This window comes from Hipposideros armiger, unplaced genomic scaffold, assembly GCF_001890085.2.
Source record: "Hipposideros armiger isolate ML-2016 unplaced genomic scaffold, ASM189008v1 scaffold_316, whole genome shotgun sequence".
Classification (NCBI taxonomy): Eukaryota; Metazoa; Chordata; class Mammalia; order Chiroptera; family Hipposideridae; genus Hipposideros; species Hipposideros armiger.
The window spans coordinates 1,611,941-1,632,361 of record NW_017731666.1 but is presented as its reverse complement, the minus strand read 5'-3'; the positions used below and the strand labels follow the sequence as shown (position 1 = coordinate 1,632,361).

At 46.6% G+C, this 20,421-nt stretch overlaps 1 protein-coding gene across 1 annotated transcript in view; it reads right to left on the bottom strand.

Moving 5' to 3' along the window:
- Positions 1–20,421, bottom strand: part of NPHP4 (nephrocystin 4) — a 109,142-nt gene that overhangs the window by 39,668 nt on the left and 49,053 nt on the right. Inside the window, exons 11-12 of the mRNA XM_019660363.1 lie at positions 19,805–19,987; positions 12,052–12,190 (exon numbers count right to left, since the gene is read on the bottom strand). Coding sequence (XP_019515908.1) covers positions 12,052–12,190; positions 19,805–19,987 — 322 coding nt within the window. The remainder of the gene's footprint in view (positions 1–12,051; positions 12,191–19,804; positions 19,988–20,421) is intronic.

Genomic DNA, 20,421 nt, shown 5'->3' with positions numbered 1-20,421 from the left:
GGGTCGTGTGCACAGACGTCTGCGGCTGCACCGGGTCGTGTGCACAGACGTCTGCGGCTGCACCGCTGAAAACAGCAATCCATCAGAATGATGCACAAGCTTCTGAAATGGAAGCTCTGCTCGTCCACGTGGCACGCATGGGAGCAGTGAAGAAGGGGTGCCGGCTGCTGGGTCCTGACATGGAAAGGCTACCGGGGCAAGTTACAGAGTGGAGAAAGCAAGTCACGAAGCAACCGCACAATGCAATCCCACCTGCGTTAAAGGAGGAGGAAAGAAAACTTCACGTGGATGCAGGTTATGTAGGTAAATTCACTGAAATTCATGGAACGGTAAGGGGTACCACTTCACCCTTTATATGGGCGAGTCAGCATGGATTCCGGTACTACCAACTGTGGAGTTAAAATCACTTCAATTTAATGATCACTAAAGGAGTGTCTTTAAGTCCCTGCCAGGACCTGGAAGCGCTCCTGGCCAGACCGTGACACCTATCATCGGCGCTGAGAAATGAGGTTTGTACCGCATGCAGCAATTGACTCCAAGTGCTGCTCCCCAAATGCAGCCCCCCTCTGCCCACGCCCCTCTGCCCGCCCACGTCCCTCGGCTCCTTCCTGGGGGGAACATCAGGGTGGCCGGGCCACCACAGGGCTCTGGTTTCAGGTAAATAACCCGGAAGTTAAAAGATGAATGCAGAAACTCAGAGAGGACAGCTCTGATAGGGACGCTGGGGGCAGCGCTGGGGCCCCATGAACCCAAGAAGGGGTGTCATGGACACCCAGTCTCCAGGCAGCAACAAGAACAGTGCGAGGGACTAATCAGTGGTTCCCAGGCCACCAGAGCAAACTGCGATGCCAACGGGCCCACATGGAGGCTTGAGACAAAGGAGAAAGTTAGATTTCCAGCTGCGGCAGGTGTGGCCGCCTGGCTGCAGATTAATTTTCCCTGACACTCTATTACTCCCCCGTCAGTTTCCACTCACTGGAAATCGCAGTCAACAAAAGCTCAGTTGTCTCCAAGCCTTAGTTCAGCTTCTAGAGGCCCAGACGCCCTGCACTTAACCAAAAGGTGAGGCCGGGCGTGCAGGCTGCCCAGCACTGGGCTATCCAGATCCCACAGGGTCCGGAAAAGACCTGCTCCTCCCCGGTCCCCCCACATCCTGCCTGGAGATTATGCAAATCTGATGATGTGCATGCCACACTCCAGGAAAGAGGGACCACTTTTTAAGTCAAAAGTCTCAGATAGCACTTTTGGTGAATCACGGAAAGGTACAAAAATAAGTATACAGATCAGTGAAAGATGGGGCAGTCATCCTCCAGCTGGAGAGAGCAGAGGTCTGCCAGCAGCCTCTCTGGCAGCACTGGCAGGGGCGCCCACAGCACCACCTTCCTGCGATCTCAGGAGTCGCCTGTGTAGGAGGCGGGTTGAAGCCCTTTATCCCAAAATGCAAGCTGTCTTCCAGGAATGTGTGTGTTTGAACGTCACTGTGTGTCCATTCTGTGGGGAGACTGAGGAAACAGAGTCAGCAGGCAGGGCCTGGCGAGCGGCGTTCAGAGGAAAAGGCTGCCGCGCGGAACAAACCTGCCATACGTAACTGAAGGGTCAGTTATTTGCTGGGAGGGCGGCTGTTGCTTAGTAACTTGTGGCAGCTCAGCCCAGGCGGGGCGGGGCCAGGCCCTGGACCTGGAGGGAGGGGCTCTGGCGATGCGACAGGATAGGAGCCAACAGCTGGCCCCAAAAGGCCAGGGCAAGGAAGGGGTCGTCACTGCTAAAGACATAGCTGGTGTGATTTCAAGAAAGATGGTGGAAGACGGCTGTCCTCATCAGACCTTGAAAATTAAGAGCCAATCCGTATTTAACGGTACTCCAGACACTAAGAGTTCGTGAGGCTAACCCATTTGAAAGGCCCTCATTCCTAACGACCTGGAGGTAAGAAGTCATTCTCCCTAAGACTCTGACCACAGGAATCGGGGAAAGGAGCAAAACCCAGGAAGAGAGAAAGGGCCGGGTGAGGGAGTGCGCCGGGCTCTCCGGGCTGAAGCTCAGAGCCCAGGAACAGGAGCTGCCCAGGAGGAGCGGGGAGTGAGGTGCCCAGAGCCCCAGGCTGGGTCACCTTCAAGGCGGGCTCAGCGCATAATCTCCCTCGTTCAAAGCCTTTGCTCACTGACGTTCAGCACATTGAGCCGCTGGATTCCTTTCGAGCTGCCAGCTAACCCCGTCTCCCCACTGCTGCATCATTTCCTGGATGGCGAGGATGCTGCCTGTCAAGAGAGGATGCTCCCAACAGTGTCGCCAGCGCAGAAGGTCGCAGCCACGTCAAGAATCTAACGCGATACATTCTGGGAAACACCGTGATTACACATTTCCAATGACCCCTTCCACATGGCTGCTTTTAAATCTATTAGGCAAACACAACGAAATTCTGACAACCACTACAACATTCAAGAGCAAAATATGGGTCAGGAAAATTCCAGGTTACAAAAAACACAGACTGAGCGCCCTCTAGTGGCTCCCAGCGCACTGTCACGGGCAGTGATGAATGGACCTTGGCTCCCTTGTCATTTTATAGAAGAAATGAAAAGAATAATTCATAACAGAAAGCTAAAGCACCTCACTTAAAGTGACAGCCGCATGTCATTAAGATTTCCAAAGGACCCATATAAGTTGGTAAAATATTGAAGTAAGAAAAGTTTCCATCATAAGTTAAACACCAGTGGATATTTAAGTCTCTTATTCTGGGTCTCAAGAGGCAATGTCTTCAAAAGCTTGGAAGCTCGGATGAGGGCGGCCACATAAATGTCATGTGAAGTTGGCAATGAATCCAAGTTAAATAAACCAGACGAGATCAGGTTCCATCCATGCAGATCCGCCCGTCCCCAAACGGTCGCTGAAAAGCAGATGATGACACTGCCGCCACATTTCTGCAGAGTTCAATTCCCGATCTTTCCAGCCACCAAAGGATCTGCTGCTGCCAGCCAAGGAGGTTACGGTAAATCTTCTGGTAAAGAACAGTGTCTACCCAACAGCTCTGATCTTAAGAAGTCAAACCGACTCGGTGTGCCCACAAAAGGGAGAATGACACCCTCGGCCAGCCATCTAGAGACAGGCTGCTCTCAGCGGGCCCAGAGCCGAGCTGCCTCTGTGGGGAGGCCCCCGGCAGGGCCCCCTGAACCTCTGTGATGCTCCTCGGAGGACAGTGCTGCTCTGTGCCCAGCTCCCATCTGAAGGTCGGGTGGGCTTCCCGGAGGACAGTGCTGCTCACTGGCCTTCACCCTTTGCACACAGCATAGCAGTGGCAGGAACAACTAATATCAACTCATTCAAAGATCTTGAAATACAGAAAAAGTTGGTCCAAGCTGGGACACGACAGCACAGTGGGAGCAGCACTGTGGGGAAGGCCGGGCATCAGGACACAGGCCCCGGATGGAGGATGGCCATGTCGCCAGTTTAGCCCCCCTGAATCCACACGCTCCTCTGAGAGCAGCACCCACAGGTTCCCTCCCAGCCCCAGCCATGCGGTCAGGGCAGGTGGCCCAGCTCCACACCAAGAGAAGGTGTGTGACCGGGGGCGGCTGCCCGCCCCATCCCCATGGCCGTCATACCAGGTACAAGCAGGTGACACAGCAGAGTGAGAGGCACCCTCTCAGGGCTTTTACTGGAACAAGTGAGTAAAAGACATCCTTTCTGCTGGGATTCCTAAGCCCGGAGGTGAGTGCAGAGCCACTGGGCCACCATGTGCAGAAGCCTTCCAGGAAGAAGCCAACATGGAGAGCGGGAGGGCAAGCAGACAGGGGTGTGAGAGAGAAAGACGGACACGGGGTTTTCACGATGCAGCCGGGCCTCACGTCAGCTCCATCGCTGGGGTTTCTTGTCCCACAAGCCCACGAAGCTGTGCTCTTGTTTAAGGGCTGGGTTTCTACCCCACATGTATGAGAGTCCCCATTGACTCTACAATCATGGCTGAATGCTGGACTCTGGGCCAGGACTCTGGGGGGCAACGGAAAGGTGAACAGACGCAGGCCCCACTGGTGCGATGCTCCTACGATAGGCCAGCGACGGACAGGTATCTGCACCAGAGACCTGCACCTCTCACCTTCTGGAGCACAAACAGGACACTGCCCAGCCCTGAGACCGGGTGTGGCCACCTGGCTCACTCCAGCCAATGAGCTGGGAGAAGCGATGCGCGTCATCTCTGCTCCAGGACATTTAACCAGTGGCACAACAGCCTCTCAAGGCCTCCCTTCCCTTCTGGCACAGTGACGAGCAACACTCCAGATGACAACCGCCACTGTGTGACTACAATGAGCAGAGCTGCCACCAATCCACAATGGACGTACAGCTAGAGGAGGGAACAAACCTATTTGTTTAAGCCAGTGAGATTTGGGGATTATCTGTTACCATAGTAAAGCTGACTCATACACTCCAGGAGCAGTAGGGGAGGGAAGACAGTGGAAAACAAACAGTCTCATAAAATAAACAGCAGCTCCCACCAAGGCTGTGGGATGTGGGCAAAAAGGTTCCGTCAGAGCTGAGACATCTGAGCTGGGCGTTACAGAGCAGTCGAAGTTTCCATAGGAAGGGGCAAGAAAAGTTTAAGGTACATGTTTAAATGTGGGAATATCTTTAAAATACTTCTAAGCTTTTTTAGTATTCAACAGATAAATGGAGAATATACTAAGCATTCAGCTTTTTTAAAACTTGAAAAAATTAAGAGGATGAAATAATGATAAACACATATAAAATTAAATTTTAATTAAGTTAATTAAAATTAAAGATACAATTAGAAACTGAAAGACAAAGAACAAGAGAACCAATAAGTAAAGCCCATAGCTAATTCTTTGAAGATAATAATAAAATATAAAAACTTTGATAAGCCAAACCAAGAACGGGGCAGATCCACCAAGACATCAGGGATGGGGAAGGGAGTCTAGTCACAGATACAAATTAGAATTTTTCTTTTTTGTTTTAATCCTTTCTTCACCTTTCTCACCCAGCCCCGCTTCCATCTGGTAACCATCAAAATGGTCTGTGTCTATGAGCCTGTTTCTCTTTTGTTTGTTTGTTTGTTTTGTGTCTTAGATTCCACATATAAGTGAGATCATATGATATTTGTCTTTCTCTGACTGACTTCACTGAGCACAATACCCTCCAGGTCCACCTATGTTGTTGCAGATGGCAAGAACAAATTAGAATTTTTTCATTAGACATAATTTTATCCCAATATCTTTCTAAACTAAATGAAACTGACCATTTATCTAAAGAGCAGTTAGTTAACACAAGATGAGGTGGAAAACCGAAACAGATCAATAACCATAAACAAATTTAACAGTTGTCAAAAATTCCCTTCGAAAAGCACCAAGCTCCTGATGGTTACATGGGTTTCATCAGACTTTCAACATGCCCTGCCCTTTGTTGAAACAGTTTTAAAGCACAGAAAAAGACAGGCAGCTTCCTAACTAACGCATGATGGGTGATTTTGTGTCAACTGACCGGATCACGGGTGCCCAGACACTTGGCTGACCACAGCTCTCAGCGTGTCCCCGTCTGTGAGGGCGCATCTGGAGGAAATCGGCATGTGAATGGGTGACTCAGGAAAGCTCTGGCCCTCCCCGGGTCTGCTGAGGGCATGAGGAAGGAAAGTGGGCCCTCCTGCCTGACTGCCCCGCTGGGCCCTGGTCTTCTCCAGCCCTTGGGGCTCCTGGTCCCCAGGCCTTCACACCTGGACTGGAGTCTATATCACAGGCACCCCTGGTTCTCAGACGGCACCAGCCACCGACTTGCCTGGGTCTCCAGCTTGTGGCAGGCAGACTGTGGGGCTTCTCAGCCTCTGTAACTGTGAGAGCCAATTTCTTATAATGAATCTCCTCCGATATGTATATCCCATTGGTCTGTTTCTCTAGAGAACCCCGACTAAACACTCATTTTACAAAACTAGCATGCTTCTAATACCAAGACCTGATAAGACAGGACGAAAAAGAAAGCTGTAGATCGGGGATCTGCGTGTCATGACCCACCAGTCCAATTCGGCCCACAACCTGTGTTTGTCAATAAAGTTTTATTGGAACACAGCCACGCTCATTCATACACATGTCATCTATGGCTTCACGATACACCAACCAAGATGAGTAGCTGCAACAGAGGTCATCTGGCCCACGAAGCCTAAAGTATTTACTATCTGGTCTTACAGTCAGCTGACCTCTGCCACAGACGGACCTCCTTTATGGAACTAGAAACAAAAATCCTCAACACACGTGAACCTCATCGAGACAGCCATAGCTGAAATTCCCCACAAGGCTTTCTCTAGCTGGCTTTTTCCCATAGGCTTTAGTGTTTAGAGCAGTTTATGTTCACAGCAATACTGAGGGACACATACAGAGATTTCCCAGGTACCCCGCGCCCCACATACGCACAGCTTCCCCCGCTTTCAACAGCCCGCACCAGACTGGGGCATTATTCCTTTTGCTACCTAAAATATTTGGTAATTTGTTCATTTATTGCCTCTTTTCAAAATGTGAGCCATGAGGACAGGAGCCTAAAAATCACCTTGCACATCACAGACTCTCAGCGAGGACTTGCTGGGTGGATGAGGGAGGGTGTGGGAGAGGAAGAGGGAGGGGGGGGCCATCTGAGAAGGCAGTCCCATGAGCACCTCCATGACGGCTGATGTGACACGGCACGAGCAGAGCCACCACAGCTCTGTGGGCCCAGGGAGAACCCACTTCGCTGGACAGTGTCACGGGCACTGGCTCGCACTCGTCAAGGACGTGGGGGTCTAAGAATCTCCATGGAGATGTGCTGTATTTACCCTGCCCTGACGTCACCTTGTTTCCAGTAAGATTTTGCGCCTGTGTTTAACTGGATCAGTGCTGGAAAGGGACATGTTTATGTGGACGCCACCTGCCCACACTGCCAGCCAGAGGGATGCCATGATGACAAGATTACCAACAGCCCGTAGCAACCGCGGACTTGCCCCGGCCGGGCAGTCCCGCCGTGCTGACCACCCTTCACTCACTTAATCCTCCCGACAGCCTCTGATGTCCTCCATCCGTTCTTCTTTCTGGTTGTTTATCTACTTCTTATTGACTGGGAGGAGCTCTTTGATAACCTTTCTTTCTAATCTAAGTCTTTCAATTGATTTTTAATGGTTGCATGTATTGCAAGTATCTTTCAGTCTGAGGTTTATCTTTTAACTCTGTATGGAGTCTTCTCTCTCACACACGTTTCCTATTTTAGCACAACCATATTTCTCAACCTTCTCTGGTTTTCTGTCTTGCTAAAGAAAGCCTTCCTACCCCCAAGTTCATAAAAAGATGGTCCGAATATTTTCCTAAGAGCGCACACGTTTTGTTTTTCAGTTAGGTGTTTAAGCCATCCCATTCAGCAGCTAAGGAAATGGAGGGGCAGAGACACTGAGCAACCAGTCTGAGATGTTCCCGTCAGCAAGTCTGAGTTCATAAGCACACACATCACCATGTTGTACACGCCCCTTTAGAACGCGCTGTTCTCTCAGCGTTCCGTCATGGGGCGCTACCCACAGTGCTACATGAGGCCTAGTTCGTGCATTTAACTGCTTCTCTAGGGTCCGCCCCGTTGTCCAGATAAGTGGGCTTATTTACCCATTCCCCGGCAGGGCGGGCGGCATGCTCCTGTCCCTTCCCCACTAGAAGAAGCACTGCTGTCATGCAATGAACACTGTCGTCCGGGTCCCCTGTACACGTGAACTAGCTGTCCTCTGCAACATGCGTCCAGAAATGGCACTGCTGAGTTGAAGGGTATTAACTAAATATCACGAAATTGTTCTCCGAAGCAGCTGTCTGTATCACACCCCTCCCCACATGCTAAGAGTTCCCCTTTTCCCAAATCCTCGTTAACCTTCACCATCGACAGCTATATTTTTCCAATTGAGGGGGATGAAATGATTTCTCATTTTATTTTGCATTTCTCTGATTACTAGTGAAACCGAGCACCTTTTCATATGTTTATTGGGCATCCTGCCCATTTTTCTTCCCTGTTGTTCATTAGTCCTTATTGATTTGGGGCAGCTCTTTCTAAAATCATTCTTCTCTCTGTGAAATTAGGGTCTCATTTTGCATATGGACAGCCTGCTAATGGATGGGCCACCCTCACTCCTTGTAGGAGGCAAAGTTATGCTCCCACCCGAAACATCCACATCCAAGGCAAGTGGGGAGATGTCCTGGGCGGCCTGGGCGGCCCAACGCGATCACAGCAGTCCTCATAAGTGAAAGGGAGGCAGGGCACTCAGAGCCAGAGAGAGATTTGGAAACACTACCCTGCGCTCTGGAGACAGAAGAAGGGGCCAAGGATGCAGGTGGCCTCGAGCAGCTGGAAAAGGCAAGGAAACAGGTTCCAGCCAGCCCTGCCCACACCTGGATTTTAGCCCCTAAGATCATTTTGGACTTCTGACCTCCAGAACTATATGACAGTAAGTTCATGATGTTTTAAGCCACATAATCTGTGGTTATTACCACAATAACAGGAAAGTAATACACGCTATCTTTGCACCAATACCATGCTGTTCTAGTTACTATGACTTCATGGGAACTTTACAAATCAAGAAAGATAAAGCCTCTTCTTCAAAATTGTCTCAGCTATTCTGGACTATGTAGTTGTTTAATTAAAACAAAAGGATATCTTAAAAGGAAGCCCGATGGAGACACAGTCCAGGCAGAGCGCATGGGCCAGGAGTCCAGGTCATGAGCACACACGGCACGGTTAGTGTGATCGCAGCAGCACAGGGCGGCTGGGAAAAGGTTCCAGACCACTGGACCGCCAGCCCTGGGGGTCGGTGATTTCAGCAGCCTGGGAGCCATTAACAGTTGCTAAGCCTTCTGTGTCTGGCCAAGACGGGCTAACAGTCCCCGGATTTATCCTCCCATCTGGAATAAATTTTTTTAAAACTGAAAAAACATATATAGCAATGGTTTCCAAGACACTGGCACTCAGGCAACAAAGAGCAATCCTGAGCAAACAAGAGAGGTGAGCCCGGCAACTGCCCCAGCTAACGGTGTTTCTTGAGTCTGCAGGTCATGGTGCAGGGCGGGGAGACCCAGACAGAGCACGGCAAACCCTGATTTCAGAAGACAGAGCCGAGAGCCCAAGGAGACCAAGGAAGCTGGAATTTGCAGGGCCAGGCGCCAGGCAGGATGAGGGGCACAGAGAGAACCCTCCTGTCACTGAGTTCCCTCCAGGATTCAGCAGGTTACTGATCAGGAGACCACCCAAGGCCGGGAAAGAGCCACCTGAACAGTACTTGGTGCTCACGTGGGACTAGGAATCAGCCAACTGGTAAACCTCATACTTCAAGGACCATCGGGCAGAGAATTCAGAGTCTTGTCACATCACGGGGACTAATCAGGCCTAGACTGAAGGCACTTCCGGTCCCATCTAACAAATCTCAAGGGCAAGGCCTGAAAGGATCAAACTTCCCAAAGCTCCAGAGTGTTTATCACACACCAAAATACTCAGCACCCAGTAGGAGGAAGTTCACAATACCTGGAATCCAATAAAAAATTACCAGGCATGCAAAGAAGCAGGAAAATACAACCTGAATTAGGACAAAACTCCATCAATCAAAACTGACCCAGAACTGACAGAGGTACTAGGACTAGCAGACAAGGATCCTGTAATAGTTGCAACTGTATTTCCTATGCTCAGCATTAGAGAAAACATTGAATATGCTGAGTCCAGACGTGGAAAATATACAAAAGACCCAGACAGCACTTGTGCAGATGAAAACTGCAGTATCTGAGATGAAAATTTCACCAGGTGGGACTGATGGCAGACAAGGTGAGTGAACCTGAAGACACAGCAGCAGCAACTACCTAAAATGAAACCGTCTATCTAACGAGAGGTGAACAGAGCAAGGGTGAGCCGTGGGGCAACTGGCACGTGTGTAACTCGGGGCCCCAGAAGAGAAGAGAGGCAGGGAGACGGAAGGAAATGTTTGAAGCAATAAGGATCCAAATGTTTTCAACTGTGATGGAAATCATAAACCCAGAGATCCAACAATTCTGCTCAATGAACCCCAAGCAAAAAAATGAGTTAAAGGACAGTTCTGGGAAACAGAGGCAAATCCCCTCATGGAAACAGACGGGACAACCAGGAAAGCAAAAGCCCACAGACCACACCGCGGCTGATCCAGGACAAAAGAAGCCATGACGGGGTCATCCCATCAGAGTTTATAATTACTGTGATTAGAAGGTTTACAGACATAACTAGATACTCGTGTCCAGTGCCGTAACTACATCATAAATCAAACATTTGAAGATTCCTTTCCAGTAAAGGTAATTATATTTTTCCCTTAGAGCTAGCTACATAGGTTCCTTCTCTAAGAAAGGGGTCTATTTCCACAGACACAGGTAAACTATGTTTATCACATTTCACTGCTGTCCTTTTAAGTAACTTAATCAAAAACCAGAGTAATCCTGTTCATTTTAAATCACAAAATATATCTATTTTTATAATCTAGGACACTATCCTTCTTTCACATTTATGTTTCCTAGAGGTTGATATTTGTTCTATTTTTTAAATGTAAATACATGTCAAAGATGTCAAAGAAGGAAAGACACCAGATTTAAAACAGGGAATGGGTTAGAAATAAACTTGGCCCTTGGTTTGGTATTTTTTAAACTATTCATTCTGTGCCATCAATGCATTCAACTTTATCAAATAAAATTGGAAATTTATTCTAAACTGACAGGAAAATGCATGCCTACTACCCACCACCGCAAGGGATTCTGGCAGATATTCTGGCAATTTCTCAAGGACAAGCACTGCTGTATATTTCAGTCCCACTTACGTAAGATGTTTTTTAATGTACACATCGGTGGTAAGCAGCAATCCTGAGAACAGGCTGGTAAGCACAAAATGCAAAAACTGAAAGAACAAAACAATTCAAACCATGGAATGCCCTGGCTTTCTGAAAAGACCATTAAGTTTTGGTACCTGAATGTTTTTAGATATCAAGTGTGCAGCTTCCACCAACTGAAAAATTAAATGCAACAAGACCAGTTTCCAGAAACTACCATCTCAACTCAAAAAAAAAAAAATCACTCCCAAAGGACACTCACTGGTGTCCCTGCCCAGCAGGACCGGCAGCCGAGAGAGACAGGCGAGCCTTCCCTGGAGACCCAGCATCATGTCAGGGGAAAGCCACCAGGAGGGGGAACGAACACGGAGCTCCCCTCTACTGGCTTACACATTTCTGCATTCCCTATCTTTCTACCTTTCTAAGAGTCTAACCACTGTGATCTAGAACATCCTTTCAGCTGGCGAGAGCTCTAGAAGCTTAAGAGTCGGGGGTTCCATGCTCACTCGTGAACTTCTCCAACACTCCCTTCTCACTTCCGCGCCTCTTTTCGCCACGGGTGGAATTCTCAATGAGGATGCGGGCTTGGTGGTCCTTAGGCACAAACGAGGGAGCCCCAGACACAAGGTACTGGCCACGGCAGGTGCTGAGCCAGCCCAACACGAAGCTGAGGCTGCAATCGGTCCTTAGCCCCCTACACGCACGTGGACCCATCCGCACCCACGGGAGGGACATCGCTCCGCTGATAACCCCGCTCCTTTTCTTAAAGCCACACCCTGAGGTCAGACTCCCCACTCTTGGACAGGGCTTCAAGGGAGTGGAAAGCGTTTTTTAAAAACAACAAACTCATGGCTACATTAGTCACGCAAAATAGAGCTGGCAGTCTGTGGCTTTCGGCCAATCTCTAATTCCCGAGCCCCGTGTTTGCAGGACAGCCATATGAAGGGCACTCTAGGTGTCACCCACAAACCTTCCACGGGCCTTTAGTCAGGGAGCTGCAAGGACCTGGGCTGAGGGGTAGCTGAGGCCCAGCTGGCACCTGCTGGGCCCTGCTTCGCACCATCCAATGCTCCGCCCCCACAGCAAGCAAACACTCAACCAAGTGATTCAAACTCAAGCAATCTGTGTCGACTCCGTGATCAATGTTGCTGTGTGGACTAAGTACTTTCCCTGGGAACAGACGGAAGTCATGCTGTGCACTCGAAAGTCAGCTTTCTGCAAACACTTACTTGAAGGAGACGTGGGTGGCTTCCTGGAGGGCCGCCGCTCTGCCTTGGGGCTGCTGCCGTGCCCTGTGGGTGTGTCCAGGTGCCCTTCGGGGCTCAATGAGTACTGGAACTGGACTGTCCCCGACTCCACCTGCTTCACCTGCAATGGACGACAGCGAGCGCAGTGAGGGCCACGCTCCCTCATCAGGATCCTTTCACCAGAATTTGTCCAGGAACAATGCACCCAGCCCCGAACATCTACGTCAAGTCAGGGATTTCTGAAGCCACAAGTAATTTTCTGAGCAGAAAACAGCTGGCTGTGGCATTAAAACCCCAGAAGACCACATCAGAGAACAGCCCTTATGCAAGAAGGAATCACACGGTTTCTCCAGGTTTGAGTGTGCTTTCTTTCATTAACCTATGTGAAACTGACTTTTTAAATTCTGGTGAACAGTAACCACCTCACTCAGGGCATGGAACAGCTCCACCCCCAAAACACTCCCTCACACGGCCCCTTGTGCAATCACTGAGCTGAGCTCCATCCTACAGTCTGGTGTTTTCGAGAACGTCATATACATGGAATGGTACAGTACGTAAGTGTCTTCTGAGACTGGCTTCCTTCACTCATCTCACTGCTGATGAGATTGATCCAGGTCACAGTACATAACAATCGTTCATTCCTTTTTATTGCCAAGTAGTATTCTACTTTTAATGTCCTGCAGTTTATTTATCCATCTATCCATTTAAGAACATCTGGGCTGTTTCCAGCTCCTGCTATTATAAAGAGAGCTGCCATAAACACTGGTGAATATATTTCTGTAGGAGTGTAAGTTTTCATTTCTCAAAGTTTCATTTCCCTAAGAATAGTATTGCTGCTGCGTTATACAGTACGTATATATTTCATTTTATAGGAAACTGCCAAGCTGTGATTTACTTCCGGACTCTATTCTGTTCCATTAATCTATGTGCCATTCCTCTACCCATAGCACTTTATATTGATTGTCACAGCTTTACTGTAACTTGAATTGGTGCAGTATGATTCCTCCAATTTTAGTGTTCTTTTCAAAATCGTTTTGACTCTTCTAATTCTTTTCCCTTCCTATATAAGTTTTAGAATCAGCTTATCTATACGTACAAAAAAAAAATCCTGCTGGGGTTTTGATTGAAATTGCATTATCTATTGATCAACTAGGAGAGAATTTCTGTCTTTATTGAGTCTCCCAATCCATAAAGATGTATGTTGCTCTACTTCTTTCGGTCTTCTTTGATTTCACCGAAGAGAAACCACAATGAGCACAAATGACATGGAGCTAAAGGAATGTTTTACAGTTATCATTGTCCAGATCTGTACATATTTCATTAGACTTATTTCGTTGAGGGGAGGCCTTTGTAAATAACAAAGGTTTTTTAAATTTTGCTTTCTAACTTTTCATCGCTACTATACAGAAATATAATCGATTTTTTTCATATTTGACCTCCTGTTGTATCCTGCAATCTCGATAAACCCTAAATAAGAGTTTTTTTGTAGCTCCCTTGCAATTTTCTACATAGACAACCATGTTGTTTGCAAATAGGGACAGCTTTGTTTCTTCCTTTCCAGCCCGTACGTCTTCTATTTTGTTTTCTCGCCTTATTGCACTGGCTAGAGCTTCCAGCACAATGATGAATGAGATTCTGAATGCTAGGAGTGGACATCCTTTACTCGTTCCTGATCTTGGGGGGGGAAAGCATTCAATCCTTCCCCATTCAGTATGATGCTAACTAACGGGGTTTTGTGGATGCCCTTGATCAGATTGAGGAAATGCTCTTCTACTCCTGACTTGCTCAGTTTTTATCATAAGTGGATGTTAAATTTTGTCAAATGCTTTTTCTGCATCTACTGCCATCATCATATGGTTTTCCTTCCATAGGCTGTTACTATGGTGAATTACATTTATTTTCAAAAAGAAAATAGCCTTGCATTCCTGGGATAAACCCCCACGTGGTCATGCTGTATTATTTTTTTCCATGTTGTTGGTTTAATTTGCTAATATTTTGTTGAGTATTTTTCATCTGTGTTCATGAGGAATATGTGTCCACAGTTTTCTTTTTCTGGTTCTGATACTGGGGTAACACAGGCCTCATTATATGAATTGGGAATTGTTCCTATCTCTTCTATTTCTGGAAGAGATTATATAAAATTGGTATTATTTCTTCTTTAAATGTTTAGAATTCATAATGAATAGGCGTGGATATTTCTTTTTCAAAAGTTTTTTAACTATGAATTCAATTTCTATAATAATTATAGGACTACTCAGGTTATCTACTTTAGCTTGGGTGGCTTTGGATAGTTTGTTGTTTAGGATGAATTGATCCATTTCATCTAAATTGTCAAACTTATGGGCACAGAGCTGCTCACAGTATCCCCTTAGTATCCGTTTAATACCTGCATGGTCTATAGTGACATCCCCTCTTTCATTTCATATTAGTAATTGAGTCCTCTCTTTTTCCATCTTGCTAGAGGTTTATCAATTTTATTGATCTTTTCAGAGAATCGGTTTTTGGTTTCATGGTTTTCTCCATTTTTTTCTCTACTGTTTTTCTGTTTTCAATTTCACTGGTTTCTGCTTTTATCTTTGTTATTGACTTTCTTCAGCTCGCTTTAGGTTTATTTTGCTCTCCTTTTCCCAGTTTATAAAGGCGGAAGATTAGATTATTGATTTGAGAACTTTCTGTTGTAATATAAGCACTTAATGCTATAAATTCCACGTAAGCACATTTTAGCTACTTCCTACAAATTCTGGTAAGTTGTATTTTCATTTTTGTTCAGCTCAAAATATCATCTATTTCTTCCTTTAGGTTTCTGCTTTGACTGTGGATTACCTGGGAATGTATTGTTTCTTTTCCAAATGCTTGTAATTTTTATGGTATCTTTGTTACTGATTTCTACTTGAATTCCATTATGACCACAGAACACACCTTGTATAATTTCAATTCTTTTAAAATTGTCAAAGTTTGTTCTGTGACCCAGGATATGGTCTATTTTGGTGAATGTTCCATGTGCACTTGAAAAGAATGTGTTTTCTGCTGTCGGTGGGTGGAGTGTTTTATAAATGTCATTTAGATCCAGATGGTCCGTGACGACGTTCAGCTCTTCCAGGTCCTCAGTAATTTTCTATCCGTGTGTAACACAGTTTCCCCCAAGAGGGCTACAGAAGCCTCAGGCTACCACTGTGACTCTGTCTGTCTCCTTCAGCTCCAGCAGCTTCTGCTTTGTGTGCTTTGAAGCTCTGTCGATCTTAGATGCACACCCTTTTAAGGTTATATGTCTTCTTGGTGAACTGACTCTTTTGTCATACGTAATATCCTCTTAACTCCTGGAAATGTCCTTTGCTCCGATGTCTATTTTGTCCGGTGTTAGTATGGCCACCCCAGTTTTCTTCCTATTAGTGTTTCCATGGAATGTTTGCATTCTTCCACTTTTAACCTAGCTGCGTCATTAGATCCGAAGTGAGTTCCTCAGAGACAGCATTTGTTTGGATCTTGATTTTTTTTTTAAATGCAATATGACCATTTCTGTCTTTAAATTGGTGTGTTTAGACTATTTACATTTTATGTAATTATTAGTATGTTTAGATTCAGGACTATCATTTTATTATTATTTGTTCCTTTTGTTTTTCATTCCTGTTTCCCCTTTCCTGCCTTCTTTTCAATTATTCCATTTTCTCTATCAGGTTTTTCACTACCTCTTTGTATTGTATTTTTAGTGATTGCTCTGGATTACCATATGTATTTGACTTTTCACAGTCTGCTCAGAAATGATATTTTATTACTTCAAGTGGGATGTAGAAACCTTATCACCATATAGGTCTCTTTACTCTCTCCTTTATGTTACCTATTCTACCTTAATACCTTACCAATCCTATCATTTATAATTTTTGCTTCAACCATCGAACATATTTTAAAGAACTCAAGAGGAGGAGAATACTGTATTAAATTTATCATTTCTGTTGCTCTTTCGTCATTCCTAATATACCAAGTTTCCATCTGGTATCATTGCTCTTCTATCTGAAAAAACTCCTTTAACAATTCTTTTAGAGCATGTCTACTGCCAATTCATCTGAAAATGCCTTTGTTTTACCTTCTGGATACAGAATACTGAGTTCTAGAGTCTTTCTGCTGCTGCTTTTCAAATGCTGCTCCATTTCCTTCTGGCCTCCATGGTTCCTGCTGAGGAATCCACAGTCACAGATACTGTTTCTCCGTAAGTAATGCATCATTTTTCTATGGCTGTTTTCAATTCTTTTTCTTTGTATTTATTTTACAGCAGTTTGATTATCATGTGAATAAATTACTTTATTTATCACTAGGGTCACTGAACCTCTTTAATCTGTAGGTTTCTGTCTTTTGCCAAACTTGGGAAGTTTTCAGCCATTATTTGTTCAAATATTTTTTCTTCACTATACTCTTTCTCCTCTACTGGGACTTTGGTAACACAGGTGTTAGCCTGTGTACTGTCCCATAGGTCCCCAAGGCTTTGTCCATTGTCTCCCACCCATGTTTCTCTCTGTGGTTCAGAATGGATAAATTCTATTAATTTATCTTCAAGTTCACTGACTCTTTCTTCTGTCATCACCATTTTGATATTGACCCCATTTAGTGAATTTTTTTATTTTGGCAATTGTATTTTTCAGTTCTAAAGTTTCAATCAGCTGTTCTTTTTTTTAAGCTGAGCCATCCTGCTACCTGTTGGCAGCTCAGCGGCTGCTCAGCTCGGGCTGGGTCTTGAACCGCTGTTGCTCAGAGCTCAAACCCTTGAGCGAGCTCTTAAACAACTGAGCCACTCGGCCAGCCCAATCTGCTCTTCTTTATCTTCTATATCTTTGCTGAGATGTTCTATCTTTCCATTTGTTTCAAAAGTGTCCCTCTTACGTAGTGGAGCATTTTTATACGCCTGCTTGGAAGTCTTTGTCTGAAAATTCTAACATTTGCGACATCTCAGTGTTGTCCTTTCCATGCAAGCTGAGATTTTCCTGGTTCTTTGTATGTCAATTAACTTTATATTGTATCACGGACATTCTGAATATTATGAGACTCTGAGTCATATTTGAATCCCATGAAGGATGTTGACATTTTGTTTACTCAGGAACCAACCCAACTGGGTTCAGGCCACAGTTTCCAATCAGCCTTCTGTGGGCTATGGTTTCAACGTCAGTTCCATTTTCAAAGCCTGTGCAATGAATTTCAGATTTCTCCTGCATGTGACCCACCCAGGGGGCCACTCTGGGACTGGGTGGCAGTCGATCCCAGAGTTCCGTTCTCTAAGCCTTTGATATGCAGTTTAGGGTGAGATTCAGGGGTAGAGGTGCAGATGGGGGCTAACCCGGAATTTCTAAAACAACTTGATGGGATTCCTTTCCAAGCTCCACAACCTCCCTGGTCCTTTCCAGGTCCCGGGGCCCCTTCCCAAGCCTCCAGCCAGACCCTACCGTGCTGCACGCTTCCGGAGATGGTGCCTGAATCCAAGGCCAAGCAGTGCAGGGAGGAGTGTTTTTTTAAAGACGTGCAGGAGTGTACAGAAGAGCTAAAGAACCCATCTATCACTATTGGAAGTCAATATGTAATGTTGAAAATTGATAAACTAAGAAATAGCAGTAAAGCACAATATTTAGGAAGCAACGTAAATACAGTAACTCACAGCTAAGTGTTGAAAGTGGCTGCCTCTAGAGATGGAATATTTTTTAAAAGACAACTATTTGCTCAGGAGTTGTTTAAGAAAGCAAACATAATCATAATATACTACTTACCTTCACAGTAAATAATACGGAAATAATCATAACACAAACCCCAAAATTTACTTAGCCAAAACTTATGGGATTTACTTAGCCAAAAATTTGGTCTGTTTATAATATTTATACTTTACTTTGATGAATATCTGCCACTCCCACTCAACTGTAAGTTCCATGAGATCAGGGACATTTTTTCTAGAGTACGCGTAGGTGCTCAATAAAAATTCACTGAATGAATGAATAAGATAGAGAATTAACTTGGGCAGAGACACAGAATAAGCACACCTCGGTTTCCAACCCGTCGGACTTGGTAGATGCTGGCACTGTTATATAAGGTAGGAAGTACAAGAGGAGCAAACGAGTGCTTTTAGAGTGTGGAAAGTGACTCAAGTGTGTGACCAGCTTTATTCATGATCTCTGTGTAGGATAGTGGTCAGCAGCTAGGGGCACTTTTGCCCCCCAGGAGACATTTGGCAATGTCTGCAGATATTCTGATCTCTCACAACTGGTGGNGAGGCTGGACACTTGGGAAGTGAGTTTTCCTTGGGACAAGCTGCCACTCCACCCTTCCCTGCCATGCTCCCTGCACGTGTGTGTGGGGGGGGAGGCGGGGGGGGGATTGCTGTTGGCATCTAGCGGGTAAGCCCAGGGCTGCGGCTGACCTCCATGCCCAGGACAGCCCCACAGCCAAGGGCTTTCTGGCCCAAAATGTCAACAGTGCTGACAGTGAGAAACTCTGATTATAGAAGTGATATTCCTTGTTTGATGTCCTTGTGTCCTTAAGGTAATCAAACCTTCCAAAGCTTATGCCCCAATATCATTTACACACCTAAAAAAAAAAAATGAATGAAATGTAGTGGCCTGCGAAGGCTAAAATTAAATAGAATACTTATTTAGATATGTACATATATGGACAGAGAGAGAATGAATGAGAGGCTGGCAATGGCTGTAGGCTTTCTAATGGCAATTTTATAACAAAGGCTCTAACTAGACCCTGGGGGAAGGCAGCGAAATGTGGTCCCACAACGAGACATTCCTCATAACAAGAAAAGCTGCACCATCAGCTGCTCCCTTATTCAGGTCCCCAACGCATTGTCCAGATCATAAATAACAACACGGGAAAACAATGTTTGTCGCTAGAGTCAGCACACAGATGACATGCTGAAATACCAGGTATGGTTGCTTTGCCTGAGAAAAATGAGACAAGTGAGTCCTAACAGGTTCCCGTTCGCCTGCTGGGATAGGCCGGGCACATTTCAGGAATGGAAGCAGAAGAATCAAACCACGTACCCAGACAGAAACTCTGCCCGACTCATTAGACACACCGGGGGGCTACAGGCAACAGCAGGGTGCTGGTGTCACGCAGTGTCTGTGGCACCCTGGGTCACCGCTTCCCATGCTGCGAGGCCACCAATACTTCAGCTGGCCCTGCTCCACCTTTCTTTGCTTTCTGAACAGAGGTTCAGAGAAAGTGTCATTTCAAAAGTGGGGTTTTTTTTAAATCCTGCTGTGGCCCCACCTCTCCGCACACAGCTGGAGAGAGCCCAGGTCCAGCGGGCATGAGTGACAAGTCACAAAGACGAGTCAGGCTGGAGCTGACCGCCTGACCCCCGCCAGAGCACTCAGGCCACACGAGGCCCATCCTCCAGTGTACCAAACGTTTCTAGAGCCCTTGTTTAAAAGGCACACACAGCACAGAAGTGGATCTCACTGCTAAGTGTGCACACGTAAGAGTCACAGGCCCTGCAGGTCACCCAGAGACTGACATGGGAACAGGGGTGTTGTAAGACCCGAGATAAAGCCGGCCTCAGAGAGGTCCCAGATAAATGTATGACTCAGCAAGCACACATTTTTTAAGGACAGATCCATGACACGAATGAATTCTGCTCATGAGACATCTGCAAACATCCGTTAACTGGTAAAAATGTATGAACTTTTCTAAAGCGTATGAATCTGCCAGACACTCACGGTACAAGAATCATACTTACGAAGTATTAACAATTTACCTCTTTGGAGCTCATGCTGGCTGGGGGTACCTTATAGACCAGACAGTGTGAGGGGTTGGGCCGGATCCCACCCTGCAGAGGTAACATCACCTTCCCGGAGCTGGCTTCCAGCGAGGGGTTCCAAACAGCCCAGCGAACCATGTGCATACACGCCAGGCTGGACGAGGAGGGAACGGGAGCTGCCTAGAAGGGAAACAAAGCACAGCGGTACGTGAGGAATCACAAAACCCACCCAGTCGGGATTAACATGGTGACGTGTAACTGGAGAGCAGGGCGGCTAGGCAGCAACCATCACTTCTGTTTTACAAAATCAGGAAACAGCATCACGCTGCAGGCGCAGGGCACAAGGCAGCCAGCCTCCCCATCGGAGCCCCCACCGGCCCAGCCCCTACCCCCAGATGGAGGATTCTGAACCATGGGGGTGACATGGGAGGAGAAACCCCATGGAAAGGGGGAGGTGCCCAAATAGACCATGAGCACAGCGTCTCACTTCCTAACGCTCTCTTCACGGGGATCAGGGGGCCACCTGCCCCCACTGAGATGAGGAAAGCAACAGAACGGGGTGCATCGCCACTGTCTCTGGGCAGCAGAGGGAGCAAGGGCCTTCCGTCCCTCTT